This window comes from Aotus nancymaae, unplaced genomic scaffold (assembly GCF_030222135.1).
Source record: "Aotus nancymaae isolate 86718 unplaced genomic scaffold, 86718_ANA_hifiasm-v0.15.2.pri h1tg000064l_1, whole genome shotgun sequence".
In the NCBI taxonomy this organism is placed as follows: Eukaryota; Metazoa; Chordata; class Mammalia; order Primates; family Aotidae; genus Aotus; species Aotus nancymaae.
The window spans coordinates 16,236,331-16,255,927 of NW_026988479.1; the positions used below are offsets into that span (position 1 = coordinate 16,236,331).

The following is a 19,597-nucleotide window of genomic DNA, read 5'->3' on the forward strand; positions in this document are numbered from 1 at the left end:
ATGAGTTGAGATCTTCTCTAGTTGGGAATAAGCTTAACCAGCTATTTCAGATGAACTTATTTTCTTCTGCATTTTACTTTTTACTTTAACTTCAGCCATTATATCAGTGATATTGGCTGTCTCCCTCTTCAAAATCTCGGTGACTGACTCTCAGCTTCAACATGTGTGTATCTCGGTATTAACAATAGATGGTGATGCTCTTTATGAATTATTTTAGATAATGTAACAAGTCAACATAACAAGCTCACAGTTCTTAGACAATATTCACAAATAAGTTATCCACAACTCCTTAAGCTACCTATTGAGTTTGCATAATAAACTAGCTTTAGCTAGTACATCACTTAAGTTTATACTCCTGAAATGTGAGAATGAATCTCTTCATCTACTCTGCTAGCAGTGAGTTAAGAGTTTAATGAGATACATACTTTTTTTTAGGAATAGGCTGATAACTACACACCTTTTTCTGCTTAATTTCCCCAAAGCCTCCACTATACAACATAGTAGACATTATATCGTAAGCTCCATGAGGACATAGAAGGGATCTGTATTCTCAGTACTTAGTACAGTGACTGGCGCATAATCTGAAATCATAAGTGTGTGTTGAATAAACAAATTTAGTTAACTTTGCACTTGCATCATTTCCCATAGGATCAGGTACCACTTCCACATTCATAATCTCACAGGATAGTAGAAGGCAGAATTTTAATTTATAAGCCCCATATATATAATCCATTATTTTTGCACAGCTCTGAGGAAGTAGAATACGTTTTGTGGAATACTTAGCAAACTAGGTTTAAGTACAACACATGGTGGCGCTGTAAGCTAAGGCTGCGGGAAAACAGGCTTGCAGATGGTTAGGTCTCTGGTTACAATTCAGACAGTCACGTATAGATCTATCAAAGAGAAGAGACTTTCTTAACCGAAAATTGCCGTTGCGGCAAGGATTGATTCCCAGAGCCGATTGCCTACGGACACAACACAGGCATCCGGACCCTGAAGGCTGCTGGTGTTGGAGAAATGGAGGCTGAAAAGGAGCACTTTCCTAGACTAAGGCAAGTTCTGCTTCTCTTTGTTATGCTGTCTCAGACTTGCGCGGAGCGGAACGTTTATACTGTAGCAGAAGAAACAGAAAGCAGTTCTTTTGTGGCTAATCTAGCAAAGGACCTAGGGCTAGAAATAAGAGAAATATCCCGTCGGAGGGCTCGGGTTATTTTTAACAATAACAAAAAATATTTTCAGCTAAACCTTCAGACTGCAGACCTTCAAGTAAATGAGAAACTGGATAGGGACGAAATGTGTGGCACCACTGAGCCTTGTGTGCTGCAATTCCAGGTGTTACTGGAAGAACCTTTGGAGATATATAGGTTTAAACTTCTGGTCAGTGACATAAATGACAATTCCCCTGTGTTCCCAGAAGGAGAAATGATTTTGAAAATCATGGAAAACACTCCTCCAGGAACTGTGTTTCCTCTGATAAATGCACAAGATTTGGATGTGGGCATCAATAACATTCAAAACTACATCATCTACCCCAACTCCTATGTCCACGTTCTCACCCAAAATGGCAGTGAAGGCAGAAAATACCCAGAGCTGGTTCTGGACAAAGCCCTGGATCGGGAGGAGCAGGCTGAACTCAGGTTAACTCTCATGGCAGTAGATGGTGGGGCTCCTCCCAGAACTGGGACTGCTCTGGTCCTCGTTGAAATCTTGGATATCAATGACAATGCACCTGAGTTTGTGCAGCCACTCTATCAGGTGCAGATCTCAGAAAACAGCCCTCTGGAATCCCTTGTTGCCACTGTTTCTGCTAGAGATTTAGACATGGGAATTAATGGTGAAATATTCTACTCATTTTTTTATGGTGATGAAGAGGTTTCCAAGACATTTGCACTTAATGAACGAACGGGAGAAATTAAAATAATCAGAAAATTAGATTTTGAAAAAATTGTGGCATATGAGGTGGATATTAAAGCCTCCGATAGGGCAGGTCTTTCTGGAAAATGCACTGTCAAAATACAGGTGGTAGATATCAACGATAACGCCCCAGAACTGACCATGGCTTCATTTAGAAGCCCCATCCCCGAAAATTCTCCCGAGACCACGGTAGCTCTTTTCAGCATTCAAGACCGAGATTCTGGGGAAAATGGAAGAATACTTTGCTCAATTCAAAATGATGTTCCATTCATACTGAAACCTTCCGTTGAGAATTTCTACAGGTTGTTAACAGAAGGACCGCTGGACAGAGAGATTAGAGCCGAGTACAACATCACCATCACAGCCACGGACCTGGGGACTCCTAGGCTGAAAACCGAGCACAGCATAACCGTACGGATCTCCGACGTCAACGACAATGCCCCCGCCTTCACACAAACCTCCTACACCCTGTTCGTCCGCGAGAACAACAGCCCCGCCCTGCACATCGGCAGCGTCAGCGCCACAGACAGAGACTCAGGCACCAACGCACAGGTCACCTACTCGCTGCTGCCGCCCCAGGACACACACCTGCCCCTCGCCTCCCTGGTCTCCATCAACGCGGACAACGGACACCTGTTCGCCCTCCGGTCGCTGGACTACGAGGCCCTGCAGGCGTTCGAGTTCCGCGTGGGCGTCACAGACCGCGGCTCCCCGGCGCTGAGCAGCGAGGCGCTGGTGCGCGTGCTGGTGCTGGACGCCAACGACAACTCGCCCTTCGTGCTGTACCCGCTGCACAACGGCTCCGCGCCCTGCACCGAGCTGGTGCCCCGGGCGGCCGAGCCGGGCTACCTGGTGACCAAGGTGGTGGCGGTGGACGGCGACTCGGGCCAGAACGCCTGGCTGTCGTTCCAGCTGCTCAAGGCCACGGAGCCCGGGCTGTTCGGCGTGTGGGCGCACAATGGCGAGGTGCGCACCGCCAGGCTGCTGAGCGAGCGCGACGCGGCCAAGCACAGGCTGGTGGTGCTGGTCAAGGACAATGGCGAGCCTCCGCGCTCGGCCACCGCCACGCTGCACGTGCTCCTGGTGGACGGCTTTTCCCAGCCCTACCTGCCGCTCCCGGAGGCGGCCCCGGCCCAGGCCCAGGCCGACTCGCTCACCGTCTACCTGGTGGTGGCGTTGGCCTCGGTGTCGTCGCTCTTCCTGTTCTCGGTGCTCCTGTTCGTGGCGGTGCGGCTGTGCAGGAGGAGCAGGGCGGCCTCGGTGGGTCGCTGCTCGGTGCCCGAGGGCCCCTTTCCAGGGCATCTGGTGGACGTGAGCGGCACCGGGACGCTGTCCCAGAGCTATCAGTACGAGGTGTGTCTGTCGGGAGGTTCTGGGACAAATGAGTTCAAATTCCTGAAGTCTGTTGTCCCTGAGTATCTGAACACTGTGAATGACGGGAGGGAAAGTCCAACTTTGTAAATGGTTTTGGATTCAATTAGGAATCTGTAGATTTTTCAGAGCATTTAAGATAAAGCTTAGTTCTTTCTCAATCTATTAAGTCTCTGTTATGTCTTTTGGTCTACATAAATTTTCTAAGATTTTGCTGATTTCATTTTCCTAGCTAAGATTAGACATTTTCTTTCTTTGTTCATATTTAGTCTCCTTTTATCATGTGTATTTTGATGGATACAACTTTCAAGTTTATTCATTACTGAAAAGTCATATGTGTTCAATTTATCAACTTCTCAAAATCACAGGCTGTTGATTTGAAGACTCCAGTTCCGTTCTGTTTCACTGTTTTCCAGAAGCTTTTCCTAAACTTTTGATGCTTAGAGGACAAGCATGATAATATGGTGATTATTAGTCCATATTCTGTTTAATCTATCTTATGCTTACCTGTAAGCCTTCAAGTTTTAAATGGAGAAGTGTCTGTAAATATCGCATGGCTTTATTTCAAAATAGCATGAAGTGGGAAAGACTACATTTTCCCCAAACTTAAAGACTTTTCTGCTCCTTTTATTATCTTCATTATATAACATATTTGAGCACTATTATGATTGTTGTTGTTATATTTGAGATGGAGTTTTGCTATTGTCACCCAGGCTGGAGTGCAATGGCACAATCTTGGCTTACTGTAACCTCCGCCTGCCCTGTTCAAGTGATTCTCCTGCCTCAGCCTCCTGAGTAGCTGGGATTACGGGCACCTGCCATGAAGCTCACCTAGTTTTTGTATTTTTAGTAGAGATGGGATTTCACCACATTAGCCAGGCTGGTCTCACACTCCTGACTTCAGGTGATCCCCCCGCCTTGGTCTCCCAAAGTGTGGGATTGCTCTGCCATATGAGCATTATTTAATGATTACCAGATTATCTCAAGATTTTAAAATTATAGATCCCGCTTGTGGTGTGTATCTGGTCCACCTGATCTTTTTCTGGAAACTTCTCCCTGTCTTTAGCAGAAGTGTACTGTTGCAGCCACATTTATTTTATATGACCCACCTTGCTCTGTGATTTGAAACACTTAAATAAGATGATCCTAGCTGGGCTAATCTGATTCTCTCTGTTTAAAAAAAAAAAATGGCTTTAGAAACCAGATACCATATAGTCTCTTTGTTAGGAATGTAACCAGAATGACTAAACACCTCGAGAGAAATATAGAATGACAACTTATTGAGAGACAAGAAAAAAGGAGGTACCAAAAGAATGACCTTGTTGTAGATTTTCCAGTTTTAAATTTTCAAGACCCTCCCAAGTCTGCTTTTTCCCTTGGGTTTTTGGAGACAAATATGTGCTTTTTAATAAATTTCCCTCTAATTAAGACAGCTAAGTGAGGTTTTTGTTGTCAAAAGCATGTTTAGATATTCTTACATTTATTGGCAAGTTAGACCTTTCTTACTATTGTGTTTTTATTGTGGCTTTTCATATTAATATAATAATTTGGGATCAAGGGGTTTGTAAAATATAAGTTGTCTATAAGGGACATGCACTAGCTTTTGTTAGGATATATAATTTTGAGAAGAACTGAAGGATCTTTCCAATGGTACAGTCTTTGAAGTGTTTCATAGAAAGTCTTAGAAAATGTTACTATATAAGAGTTTTAAATACCATGTCATAATAACATTAGTGTAAAAAAAAACCTTGACAGTGAAAGATACGTGCCTAAAAGAGACATAATCCTTATCTTTAGGATCTTCATAATCTTGTTTTTATGTTCTTTCTTTTTATTATATAATACATTCCTTGCTTATGGTTAACTAGGTTATTTTGCTACTTAATTAAATGACATTTGAGGTCATTTTGAGTTATTTCAAATTACTATTTAAAGGGTATAGGAAACAGCTACTTTATGGACATGCTGTCTTTGTTTATCTATCTTATATATTGAACTTGGATCTCAGCGGAAGAAGGGACTTCTATAGTAGGAGGAGAATCTGTCAGAATTTTTAATTAATTGTGATTTATTACAGAATCCATTTAACAAATATTTATTGAGCACCTACTATGTGCCAGGGATTAGTTTAGATATTGGGGATGCAGCAATGAACAAAATAAAGTTCTAACACTTGGGGTTGAAACAGAAAGGAAACATTAAAATAAGTACCTCTATACTATGTCAGATGATAATAAATACAAGAGAGAAAAGGCAGGGCTGGGTACGGTGACTCATGCTGATAATCCCAGCACTTTGGGAGGCTGATGTGGGAGGATTGCTTGAGCTCAGAAATTTGAGACCAGCCTAGGCAACATAACAAGACCTCATCTTTACAAATAATTAAAACATTGGCCAGGCATAGTGGTGCACAACTGTGGTCCCAGCTACAGTTGCTGAGGTGGGAGGATCTCTTGAGCCTGGGCAGTCTAGGCTGCAATGAGCAGTGATTGTGCCACTGCTCTCCTGCCTGGGCAACAGTGCAAGACCCCATCTCAAAGCAAGAAAAAAAAGAAAGGAAAAGCAAAGTAAGAGATATAGGCAGTGCCCTCGTGTATTTTTCCAGTTTAAAATTTCATAAAATCATAACTCTCTGACTTTATGTAGAAAGGATATCACACTGGGATGAACTTGTAGCTTTTTCCTTGATGTAATTCAACCGATGGGAGCACAATTCTGGTACATAGGCTGTCTAGAATTTGAAAGAAATCAAAGAATCCGTTCTTTTTTTGCTGAGAAAATTTTAAGAAATTACGTGGCTATGTGTTATTATTTTTACAAGATAACTGATTACTATTATGTCTTCTTTTACTTCTTAGTTTCTCTCAGAGCACCTCACCCAGACTACAGGCTCTGGAGGGTGGGGACCATGTCTGGGTTGTTTACTGATGCATTTCAAAATTTGGCACATAGAGAGCAATAATACTTCTTTGAATGAAGAAATGAATAATTATAATTGTGTGACATGTGATTGCGTCATTTCCTCCCAATATCCAAACTTCTAATAGAATACAGATCAATTGTAGCAATTTGTTTCTAAGTAAAGACAACGCATGGTGGCGCTGCAGGCTAAGGCTTCAAAAAAAGGAAAAGAGAAAAAAGCCCAGGAAATACTACGAGCTACTTCAGACCTCTTTCAGCCTAAGAGCAGAGCACGGACCAGTGTCCCCGCAGAATACTGTTGCCCTAGGTGTCCGGAAGGTTATCAACGGACAGATCGATCACTGCCTCTGTCCCATCGCTCCCTGAAGTAGCTCTGACCCCTGTTCCTTGAAAGGGGCGTTTGCAGAAGTAAAGATGGAGCCTGCAGGGAAGCGCTTTCCTGAACAAAGGCAAGTCCTGATTCTCCTTCTTTTACTGGAATTGGCTCTGGCAGGCTGGGAACCCCGTCGCTATTCTGTGATGGAGGAAACAGAGAGAGGTACTTTTGTGGCCAACCTGGCCAGTGACCTAGGGCTGGGAGTCCGGGAGTTAGCAGCACGGGGAGCCCGGGTAGTTTCTGAGGATAACGAACAAGGCTTGCAGCTTGATCTGCAGACCGGGCAGTTGATATTAAATGAGAAGCTGGACCGGGAGGAGCTGTGTGGCCCCACCGAGCCCTGTATAATGCGTTTCCAAGTGTTACTGAAAAAGCCTTTGGAAGTGTTTCGAGCTGAACTACTAGTGAGAGACATAAACGATCATTCTCCTGAGTTTCCTGAAAGAGAAATGACCCTGAAAATCCCAGAAATTAGCTCCCCTGGGACTGTGTTTCCTCTGAAAAAAGCTTGGGACTTGGACGTGGGCAGCAGCGACGTTCAAAACTACAGTATTTCTCCCAACTCTCATTTCCATGTTTCCACTCGCATCCGAGGGGATGGCAGGAAATACCCAGAGCTGGTGCTGGACACAGAACTGGATCGCGAGGAGCAGGCCGAGCTCAGATTAACCCTCACAGCGCTGGACGGTGGCTCTCCACCACGATCTGGCACCGCCCAGATTCTCATCTTGGTCTTGGACGCCAATGACAATGCCCCGGTGTTTGCGCAGGCGCTCTACGAGGTGCAGGTCCCAGAGAACAGCCCCATAGGCTCCCTAGTTGTCAAGGTCTCTGCTAGGGATTTAGACACTGGGACAAACGGAGAGATATCATACTCCCTTTTTTACAGCTCTCAGGCGATAAGCAAACCTTTTGAGCTAAGCAGCATCTCAGGAGAAATTCGACTAATTAAAAAACTAGATTTTGAGACAACGTCCTCATATGACCTAGATATTGAGGCGTCTGATGGCGGGGGACTTTCTGGAAAATGCTCTGTCTCTGTCAAGGTGCTGGATGTTAACGATAACTCCCCAGAACTAAGTATTTCATCACTTACCAGCCCTATTCCCGAGAATTCTCCAGAGACAGAAGTGGCCCTCTTTAGGATTCGAGACCGAGACTCTGGGGAAAATGGAAAAATGACTTGCTCAATTCAGGATGATGTTCCTTTTGAGTTGAAACCTTCTGTTGAGAATTTCTACACACTGGTAACAGAAGGAGCGCTGGACAGAGAGACCAGAGCCGAGTACAACATCACCATCACCGTCACAGACTTGGGGACTCCAAGGCTGAAAACCGAGCACAGCATAACCGTGCGGGTCTCCGACGTCAACGACAACGCCCCTGCCTTCACACAAACCTCCTACACGCTCTTTGTCCGCGAGAACAACAGCCCCGCCCTGCACATCGGCAGCGTCAGCGCCACAGACAGAGACTCAGGCACCAACGCACAGGTCACCTACTCGCTGCTGCCGCCCCAGGACACAAACCTGCCCCTCGCCTCCCTGGTCGCCATCAACGCGGACAACGGACACCTGTTCGCCCTCCGGTCGCTGGACTACGAGGCCCTGCAGGCGTTCGAGTTCCGCGTGGGCGTCACAGACCGCGGCTCCCCAGCGCTGAGCAGCGAGGCGCTGGTGCGCGTGCTGGTGCTGGACGCCAACGACAACTCGCCCTTCGTGCTGTACCCGCTGCACAACGGCTCCGCGCCCTGCACCGAGCTGGTGCCCCGGGCGGCCGAGCCGGGCTACCTGGTGACCAAAGTGGTGGCGGTGGACGGCGACTCGGGCCAGAACGCCTGGCTGTCGTTCCAGCTGCTCAAGGCCACGGAGCCCGGGCTGTTCGGCGTGTGGGCGCACAATGGCGAGGTGCGCACCGCCAGGCTGCTGAGCGAGCGCGACGCGGCCAAGCACAGGCTGGTGGTGCTGGTCAAGGACAATGGCGAGCCTCCGCGCTCGGCCACCGCCACGCTGCACGTGCTCCTGGTGGACGGCTTCTCCCAGCCCTACCTGCCGCTCCCGGAGGCGGCCCCGGCCCAGGCCCAGGCCGACTCGCTCACCGTCTACCTGGTGGTGGCGTTGGCCTCGGTGTCGTCGCTCTTCCTGTTCTCGGTGCTCCTGTTCGTGGCGGTGCGGCTGTGCAGGAGGAGCAGGGCGGCCTCGGTGGGTCGCTGCTCGGTGCCCGAGGGCCCCTTTCCAGGGCATCTGGTGGACGTGAGCGGCACCGGGACCCTGTCCCAGAGCTACCAGTACGAGGTGTGTCTGTCGGGAGGCTCTGAGAGTAGTGAGTTCAAGTTCCTGAAGCCCATATTCCCCAATATTCTGAGCCAGGACTCTAGGAGGAAATCAGATTTCTAGAATAATGTAGTATCTGAAGCTTTAAAATTAATTTTGTCCTCACTTTTCAGTTTGTTTCTGTTAAACCTGTAGTAATCTTTAATTCCACTTTTTAAAAAAATTTATACTCTTGTCCTTAGTTATGTTGCTCATTTCGTCAGCCTGGTTGTTATATAATTAGTTTTCAAATGATTGTATTATTATAAATATTTCATATCAGGAAATTTCGTATTTCTGAATAAATTTATAGTATCTATTCCTGAAGGATAATACGAAAGTTAACCTGACCTAAACATAACTCTAATTTTGAATGTACCTTTCACACTATATGACACTACATAAGAATGTATGGTTTTTGAAGTCGTATTTCATTTTTAAAGTTTTGTTTGTTTGTTTGTTTGTTTTAGTTTTTCTTATTTACACAGCTCTGACTTTTTGATAAAAGTTTGGGGTGGAATCATTTCACATTTATCTACGTGTAGTTTTTCCAAGCTTCCTACTTGGAGTTTTGTTTTTTCACTAGGGAGAAATATAGATAATTTTAAACTACTCTTTTCAAGATCACACTTGTAAGCATTAGGCTTTCATTCTAAAACACATATGTCATCTCATAAAAATATGTCTGCAAAATGTATTCTTTCTCATGTAAATTAACATAGAAAAGACTAATGGGTTCTTCCTTATCTCCATCTAAAGTTATGATCCTATTAAGAGTGCTGGACAGGTTTTTTAATACCCAGATTTACTGTGTTTAAGGTGTTTCTATAAAGCCAATAGACACTAGGACCAAGTAATGCATCTCCTACAATTTCCTCTTGTCACAGCAGGAAAATCTTAACAGAGTTCCAAATTCTGGGCTTAAAGGAGCTTCTGATGGTACAGTATGCCAACATCTATTTGTCTTTGGATGGTGACATTGTTGTGATTGATAAGGAATTTGAAAGAAAATACATTGTAGAATTAATATTAGTTAACCAAACAAAATTTATTAAAAGATATATTGGTGAAGGAGTTGAATTATTTGAGGAAAAAACATCTGCTCTCTTGTTTGGACTCTTCTCTCTCCAGGAGTTTCTCAACTTTGCAGATACTCTAGAATGGTATTGCATGCAAAATAATGACCACCAAGATATTCACACCCTAATGTCTGAAACCTATGAATATGTTATACTGCAAAGAAATTAACGTTTAAATGGAATTAAGGTTGCCAATCAGCTAAACTTAAAATAGGGAGACTCTCCTAGATAATCTGAGTGGGTCTATTTCAATCAGTAGAAAGGCCAGAAAAGCAGAGTTAAGTCTTCCCTGAGATAAAAAAGAAATTTCGCTTTTGGACAGCAGCTTCAGCTTATGCCCCAGAATTCCATCCTGCCCTCCCAACTGCCTGCTGTACAGATTTTGAACTTGTCTAGCCACCATCCACAACTGAATATGTCATTTCCTTGCAATAAATTGATTACTATACATCTCCTGCTGCCTGTTTCTCTGGCTGACTCTGATAAAGACAGATTTTAATACCTGGAAGTGAGTTGCTACTGTAACAAACACCTAAAATGTGCAGGTAGCTTCTGAATTGGACAGAGTGGACAGAGGCTGGAAGAACTTTGACAGGCATGACAGAAAAGGCCTCGCTTGCTTTGGATAGACTGTTAGTAGAAATATGGTGTTAACAACTCTGCTACTGAGGACTCAGAAGGAAGTGAGGAGCATGGTAGAGAAATACGTTGCCTTAGAGAACACCTACATCACTTTAAATAGATTGTAGGTAGAAATGCGGATGTTGGCTGGGTACGGTGGCTCACACCTGTAATCCCAGCATTTTGGGAGTCTGAGGTGGGTGGATCATGAGGTCAGGAGATCGAGACCATCCTAGCCAACATGGTGAAACCTTGTCTCTACTAAAAACACAAAAATTAGCTGGGTATGATGGCACGTGGCTGTAATCCCAGCTGCTTGGGAGGCTGAGGCAGGAGAATTGCTTGAACCTAGGAGACGGAGGTTGCAGTGAGCTTAGATCATGCCACTGCACTCAACCTGGTGTCAGAGCTAGATTCCATCTCAGAAAGAAAGAAAGAAAAAGAAAGAAGGAAGGAAGGAAGGAAGGAGAAAAAAGAAAGAAAGAAAGAAAGAAAGAAAGAAAGAAAGAAAGAAAGAAAGAAAGAAAGGAAAGAAAGGGAAAGGAAAGAAAGAAGGGAGGGAGGGAAGGAAAGAAAGAAGGAAAGAAAAGAAAGAAAGAAAAAGAGAAAGAAAGGAAAGAAGAATGTTAAAGTCTCTGCTGGTGAGGGTGCAGAAATGAGGAAAATATTATCCGAAATGGAAGAAAAGGGAATCCTTTTATACGGTGAGAGAAAACTTAGCTGAGTTGTGTCCTGTAGTTATGTAGCAAGAACTTGTAAGCAATGAACTTGGAGATTTAGCTGAGGAGATTTTCAGGCAAAAGGTTGAATGTTCAGCCTTTTTCTTTCTTGCTGCTTATAGTAAAATGTGAGCAGGAAAAGAATGAGAGGAATTAGATGAGAGAAGATCTGTGAAGCAAAAAGGAACCAGGACCTGATGATTCAGACTGCAAAAGATGTTAAAATCAAGAGATTCACTGCAAAGGATGCATGTTCTGGAGAGAAAGCCACAGGCATACCAGGGCAACCTTTTACTACTGCCTTGAAAGAATCAGGGCAGTCAATCACACAGAAGACTCTTTGAAGAGACTAGACACATGTTTTTATGTGTGAAGCCAAAAACCCTCCTGTGATAAGTCCTAATTTGGGCTCTCAAACGACAGAGGATTAGTCCCAAACCTTGAAAGCAGGAGTTTCCCTGGATGTATTCCCACATTCCTTGGTGCAGGTGATTTTTATTTTTACTTTTACTTTTTTACACAGTTGTCAGACTAGGTTCCAAGTTGTCTACTTAAGATGTGTGAGACAGTTGTCAGAGAAGGAGTGAGGTAGGAGACCAGCATGACTTATTTCCCTGTCAGAACAGGATGAAATGAAGAAATTGGCAGGAACCAGCAGGTGATGCACAACTGAAGGGAAAAAACTCGCAGGAACTAGCAGGTGGTGCTGAAGGCAACCTCTAATTGCCCTCACTGCTCATTAGCATAAGAGACTCCCACCAGCCCCATGACAATTTACAAATGTCATAGCAAGCCAGAAGTTACTGCCTTTTTCCTTGGCAATGACCTAGAAGTTATTGCCCCTTTTTCTAGAAAGTTCTGAATAACCCCTCCTCAATTTGCATTAACTCACCCCTTAATTTGCATGTAAATGAAAGTTGGTGTAAGTGAGTGTAAATACGGTTGGCAACAACCCATAAGCTACTACTGCTAACTCTGGGTGAACTGCAAAAGGGTTAGCCCTGCTCAACAAGGAGCAGTCCCTTTCAATAAAAGATTGCTGTCTAACACCACCTGCTTGCCCTTGAATTCTTTTATGTATGAAGCCAAAAACCCTCCTGAAATAAGCCCTAATTTGGAGCCTCACCTGTCTTGCATCAGTTGTATTGCTTTCCCTGGGATACTATCAAGGGACAGTACTCTGAACTACTGCAATTAAAATTATAGCATCATTTAGTCATCTCACAATTGGCAAACATATGCAAATAACTGAATTTTCAAAGAAATATTCCTGGCTAATATCATCTCTCAAAGTTGAGTTTTGGAGAACAGAATGAAAAAGTGAACTGATAAATGTCAGGTATGCTTTTAAATCTGCATTAACGGTATCCTAAGCAAGATAACTAAGACGTTAATGCAGCAATCCAGAATACCCTGTCTCCATCACAGGCAGGAAAGTAGCAAGACTAAAAATTTTACTTGGTAAAATTGACTAAATATGGATTCTGAAAATCTTCATAAGCAGATCAGCAATCCATGTTTTTGTGGATTATGGCTATTGGAAGGGGAAGTACCAATTCTCCTCTATGTCACACATAACAATTTTGAACATGAGTGACAAGTCATTATTTCTTAGTGAATAAAAAAGTTAAGGACAGTGAAATAAGTTTTTTAGAAACTAGCAGAATAGAGACTCATCAACATAAACAGAGCCATTCATTTTACCTATTTTCTCCCTCAGACTTTAGAGACTTTCTTTGAGATTTCTATAAATCTCAACTTGCCTTTTATGATGTTAATCTAAGGCCATTGAACTTCTTGCTTTATTTCCCTTCCTTGCTTTTATTTTCTTCCTAAATGGCAATTGGAATATATAGGTAGTTGTGGTCAAATGACAGCATTTACAAGGTGGAAGGTACCTTATTCCAACAACTGGAAAGTGGAAAATAATTTGAATTTCTTCCCCAAATGAATTTAAATGAGGACGATAGTTTTCTGAGAAACCCATTAGCTATATTTTTGGTATTGTAAACATAAGCTTCAGTGTCCTCTAAACAACTACACCTGTAAAACCACTATTGAAAACAGCAACACGGAACTTCTATTTCTAGTTTGATTACTGTAAACATGGAAATTATGTATCATTTTAGATAATTTAGTTAATACAACTATTTAAATGTGTATAAAATTATCCCTTTTTGGCTGATGGCTGAATTTTTAGAAAAGATTTTCTTAAAAGTTGAAAGGTTGGCTGTGCTAGCAGAGGTCTCTCTGGATATTATGAGGTCATAATGAAGTGTTATGAGTTATCTTTGGGATAATCCTCTAAGGGTTTCCTAATCTTATACAAGATGTATTTTCTTCGCAAAAGAACAAAGGAGATATAAACATAATGAATTTTTTTGGTTAATCCAATGCCTATTCCTGTAAAAATGAATTTCTTTCCTGTAAAATCAATAGAATATAGGCACTAAATAGCAAACTTCTTTCATGTATATTTCCAATCTATTAAGGGAGAGGCTTGTCTTTTTTCCCAAACAAAGCCAAGTAACATTCAATGAGAGTTCACTTTGGTGATGTTTAATGAAAATCTAACTCAGAAGCCTCACTGGAATACTCCATGAACAGAAATGTAATCTGAGAAAAACCCTGCAGCCTCTATCCTGGGAAATGTAACAAAAAGTAATCAGAATATTGTCTCTAATGCTGGATTGGTAGCCTGGGAATCACTGCGGAAGTTTTACCTATGGGAGGCTATGGGAACCCTCTTGTGTCAGGTGATCTCAAAGGTGAATGAGCAGGTCAAGAACTAAGGATATTCAAAAGATTGAAAATGTCCAAATAGGCAATTCTGGAAATACCCCAATATTGTTTGGATATTACATTTGACATGACATAAAAAGGCATATGCAATACTTTGCCCATGTTATGTTCCAAGTTCTCTTTCTGACCAGAAATTTTTATCTGACAGTTGTTAAAAGTCTGATCCACGCCAGGGAAGTCAGACATTCCAAATTCTGGCAGACACAAAGAATGGAGGTTAAAGATGTTCCTGAGCATGTTCCTTCAAGGAACCTTGTGTCTCTCAACTAGCCTGTCCCTAAATGTTATGCCTCAAATTATCACTAGTGCCATCAACATTCAGAACCATGTTTAAAAAGCATATGGTCTTCTGCGTGTCTCTTATATTCTACATTGAAAATGACTGTTAGAAAATCATACTTCATGGTAACAGAAAATGTACTAACCAGAAAGATCTTTTGCCAACTTAATACCTCTGTTAGTCTAAATTCTTTTAATCAACAGAAACCCAATTCAAATTAGTTCTCAAGATAAAAAACAGAATTTATTGAGAAGCTATTGGCGTATATAATGTAATTTAAGGTACCATTGGAAATCAAAACTGATTGAAGCGTAAGGCAGTAACAATTACAAACAAAAACTTAAAAGACCATTTTTTCTATCCTGCTGGTTTCATTCCCTTTTACTGCAGACCAGCTTCATTCACATGGGGAAAAATGCACTTATATTTCAGGAGCCTAAAATTTATGTTAAAATTATTGTAAGTTGACTCATGCCTTTTCTGGTACCAAGTTTGGAAATACTGGTGGGCTTATATCAACTCCAAACTAGGGCTAGGAAGCAGGAGGTTTGTGTTTGTTGGTTTAACAACATAACTGCTCCCATTTGTTTCACATGAGTTCAGTGGGGTCAAGATATATGCACTCCCTGTAAGAGGGGAGGCAAATGCATATCTGCATGTGTCAGTATTCACCAACACCAATGATTTGAAATTAAGAGTATCTCATTTAATCTTTTTTCCATAATTCTTGTGTTTTATGTGTCTGCAAATATTAAAAAAAAAATTTACGCCACAATTAGGGTAACAGATGGTAGGTCAATTACTTTGAACATCCAGGCATTTTTCTGTGTAATGGTCATAGGTGACAATGGCAACTCAACATTGCTGCTGAATTTCTGTATAGTGCTAAGCTCACTAAAGAAAACTGATGGCCAGTGAGGACAAAGTAGACTATCTGGAATGGTGGCAGTTGAGGTGCTTCCTCTTAAAATGAAAACTAAAATCAGTGAGGCCTGTGACATCTATTTCTTCATCAAAATCTTCCATAGAACATTCATTTTAGCCAGCACAGTAGCCATTAGCATCTTTTTAAGTGGATGTTTTTCTTACACACCTAGATGCCCCCTTAATAGTATGTCATAGGAAGAGATGTAATGAAAAAATGACTTAAATACATGAATTTCTTGTTGAGCTTTGTATGTTTCTGACTGCAGTAATCATTATCTGACTGACTGGGGCTTTTGATAACTGTATTGCTTCTGGTTGTCAGCATAATCACAAACAAATGAAAAATTCTTGTGAATTCTAGGACTTTCAGAAGTGTGTACCATACCTGCAGCCCCCATTATGAATATTAATGGCCGGAGAACAGTAAATACCATCTCCTCTAGGGTATTACCATTAGGACCCAATCTTTAGTAGTCCCTGTCACTTGTGGCAATGATGGTCATTTTCAAGATAATATTAATTTGTATACCAAATGAGAGAAGAAAGGTCATCACTACTACTTTTAGATTTGGTCTTTCTCTTGCCTTTTCCAAGTAACATATTTGATTAATTCCTGACAACCTTCTCACATGTAGAAATGCATGATTTGAAGTAGGCCTAGAGATCCCAATGTGTACTACTCTCTTTGTATCTTATTTAATAAATGTTTTAATGGTAAAATCTAGAATTTAAAGGTATCTCTAAAGCATTAATACTTTTGTCTTTCTTAGACTGATCTGGAATACCTTGAGGAGAGCATTACTTCCCATTATCAGCATAGTCACCAAAATATCAACAAAAATCTATCATAATACATAAATGGTGATGCCTCAAACAATTTTAGAGCACTTCAGCTACAAATACACAAAACCCCAGAGTGGTTTGTATATTTGTGTGTGTGCATATTTGTGCCCGTATACGTGTGTGTCTCTGGTGGGTGGTTTTATTAGACAGTGGCAACAAAGTGCAGAGATAAATATCAGAGTAACCTTGCTTTTCCAAACCTTTTCCACATTAAGATATTTTTTCTTTAATCTATGAATGTATTTAATAAAGTTAGCATTGGCAACATATTATAGAAGAGATTATATTTTCAAATGAAAGGAAATTATCTCTTGTAAATTGAACAATCCCAACATTATTGGATTTAGAATTTCGTGACCTTTTTGGCCTTGAAGGAGCAGCTCAGGGTAAGAGCTGTGAGGTAGGTATGGTAACTTTTCCCCCAGTGTGATCAGGAAACAAAGTTGACAGTAGGATCTGACAGGATGAGGGTGAGGTTAATGTGGCAAATGTGTGCAAGAGCAAGGTGCTTCCTGTCTTTACTTAAAATTTCATATTTTGTTTCTCATGGGTGTTTACATTACATTTTAATTTTTAGAGTATTGCAACAAATAGTATTTATCTCCAAGTTTTTGGTTAATAACTTAAAATTTGCATCTGAGTTACTTGCTTCACCCTCGTCCCAGTTGTTTGTTGTTTCCCACTTACAAGTTCAAATGAACATCACTGTGGTAGCAATGATGGCCACAGCTGGAATTTGAGCAAAGAAATCTGAAGCAAGTCCTATTCTGAATATGGAGTAGCAGGACCAACGATGGAAGAATACAAAGACATCCAAGCAGATCTCATGAGCTGGAGTCCTGCAGACTGGGAATGGAGCAGTACCTGCATAATCATGATTGTCCAGGAAAATTGTTAGTATGTTTTTCCTCCAGGTAACATGCAGCAATGTGAAAAATATAAGCTACTAGGTAAATTCAGTGTGCTAATTTTGTTCAGAATTTGTGCATCTACATTCATGAGAGATGTTGATCTACATTTTTTTACTTGTAATGCCCTTGCCAGGATTTAGTTTCAGGGTTCTCCTGGCCTCATTAAATGACTTGGCAATTGTTTCCTCCCCTTCTTTTATGAAAGAGTTTATGTAAGACAGTTATTATTTCTACTTTATGTATTTGATAGAATTTATTGCAGAAGCCAACCATGAATGACATTTTCTTTATGAGAAGATTTTGAATTGCACACTCAATTTCTTAAATAAATATGCCGCAATTCTAATTTTCTGTTTCCTCTTCTGTCAGCTGGCAGCTTGTGTTTTTTAAGCAAATTTGCCTATTTTATCAAAATGTTGAAGTTATTGTCATGAAGCTATTGATAATATTTCTCACTCATCTGTCAATATATTTAGAATTTGTAGTGAGGCATCCCTTTCGCTATGGGTATTGGTAATTTATGTTTTTCCTCCTTTTGTCTTTATTGGTATTGCATCAGTATTTCAATTTTATTAATTTTTAAAACAAACCAAGCATTGGTTTTATTGCTTTTCCTATTATTTTCTGTTTTCTTCCTTTTTTCAGAGAAAAAAGGGCTGGAGTACAGTGATGCAATCATAGCTCACTGTGACATCAAACCCCTAGCCTTAAGAGATCCTCCTGAGGCCAGGCACGGTGGCTCACACCTGTAATCCTAGCACTTTGGGAGGCTGAGACAGGTGGATCACCCAAGGTCAGGAGTTCGAGATCAGTATGGCCAACATGGTGAAACCCTATCCCTACTGAAAACACAAAAATTAGCCAGGTGTGGTGTGGGCACCTGTAATCTCTGATACTCAGGAGGCTGAGGCAGGAGAATCACTTAAACCTGGGGAGCAAAGGTTGTAGTGAGCCGAGATGGCACCATTTCACTCTAGCCTGGGCAAAAGAGCAAAACTCTGTCTCAAAAAACAAAAAAACAAAAAAACAAAAAAAACTGCCTCAGCCTCCTGAATAGCTAGGACTATAGGTGCATGCCACCACATCCAGCTAATTTTTTAAATTTTTGTAGAGACAGTGTCTCACTATGTTGCTTAGGTTAGCCTCAAACTCCTGGGCTTAAGCAATCCTCCCAACCTTCAAAAATGCTGGGATTACAGGTGTAAACTACCTTTTCTAGACTACTTTTTGTTTCTTATTTTACTGATTTCTGTTCTTCTGTTTTTCTTTTATTCTACATACTTTGAGTTTAGTTTTCTTTTTCTAGCCTCTCTGAAAGCTTAGATCATTGATTCTAAGCCTTTCTTTTCTAACATACATTAAAATATATAAAAATATAAATTAAAGGTATACATTTCTTCCTATATATTACTTAAGTTGTATTTCATGAACTTGGGTATGTTGTTTTTATTGCCATTCATGTTGAACTATTCTTCTTTGATCCATTACTTGACTATAATTGAGTTGCTTAATTTCTAAATATCCAAAGATAATGTTTTTGATATCCAAAATAATTATCTTTTGGTCTGGGAGCATACTCTGTATAATTTCAACCCTTTGAGATTTGTGAAGTCATTAAAAATTATTCAGCATGTAAGTTACCTTAGTGAGTTCTCCCCTGTGTACTTGAAAGAAATGTATAATCTACAGTTGTTGGTTGAGTATTCTATAAATATTAAATCAAGTCACTTGATAATGTTTTTAGATCTTCTTTATTCTTAACATTCTTTCTACATGTTCTGCCAATTACTAGGAGAAAAGTGTTAAATTCTTCACCTGTGATTGTGAATTTTTTTATTTACTTTCAGTTCTATCATGTTTTTAACCTCATGTACTTTAAAGCTCTGTTATTACATGCACAATAAATAGCTTCTTGATGAATTGACATTCATTATTATAAAATGTCCCTTTTAGTCTCTAGTTACTCTGTCTGATATTAATATAGTCAGCCCAAATGTCTTATACTTAAGGTTTTCATGATATGTTTTTTCATCCTTTTATTTTCAACCTGTCCTTATATTTAAAAAGCATCTTTTTAAAACAACATAGCATTAAATCTTGCATTTTATCTGGTGTTAATATGTTTGCTTTTCAATTAGAGAGTTTATTTCTTTTATATGTAATGTAATTATATATAATATGATTGGCTCTATTGCAATTTTTATTCATACCCTCCATTTTCATTCCTTTGCTCCTCATTTACTCTTTTCTTTTGACTTGATTATATATTTTTCAAATTCCATTGTATATCCTTAGTTCAATTTTTAGCTACAACAGTTTCAGGGGTATGGCCTTTTCTTATCATGGTCTACCTTCAATTAGTATTATACAACTTAAGCTACCATATAAAAAACTTTCAATTATGTAATCCCCATTTTTTTGCCATGACATAGATGGATCAGCACAAGACACAGGACATATATTTGAGAATTCATATGATGAAGAACCTCTATGAATATAGTCAAATTTGAAAATCTCTCA

General features: G+C 40.8%; 2 protein-coding genes across 2 annotated transcripts; both read left to right on the top strand.

The window, feature by feature from the left end:
- On the top strand, positions 1-3,703 carry LOC105726824 (protocadherin beta-15-like). The gene is given in 2 exon segments (XM_012466422.3): positions 1-3,351; positions 3,354-3,703. Coding segments are annotated over 2 exon segments (2,376 nt in total). The 5' UTR covers positions 1-1,017; the 3' UTR covers positions 3,396-3,703.
- Positions 3,704-3,774: 71 nt separating this feature from the next.
- On the top strand, positions 3,775-19,189 carry LOC105726901 (protocadherin beta-15). The gene has a single exon (XM_064366422.1). The coding sequence runs from the start codon at positions 6,622-6,624 to the stop codon at positions 8,977-8,979; it is 2,358 nt and encodes a 785-aa protein (XP_064222492.1). The 5' UTR covers positions 3,775-6,621; the 3' UTR covers positions 8,980-19,189.
- The last annotated feature ends 408 nt before the right edge of the window (positions 19,190-19,597 follow it).

Coding starts and splice junctions, on each gene's coding strand:
- LOC105726901 (XM_064366422.1), top strand. CDS start 6,622: ATGGAGCCTGCAGGGAAGCGCTTTCCTGAACAAAGGCAAGTCCTGATT.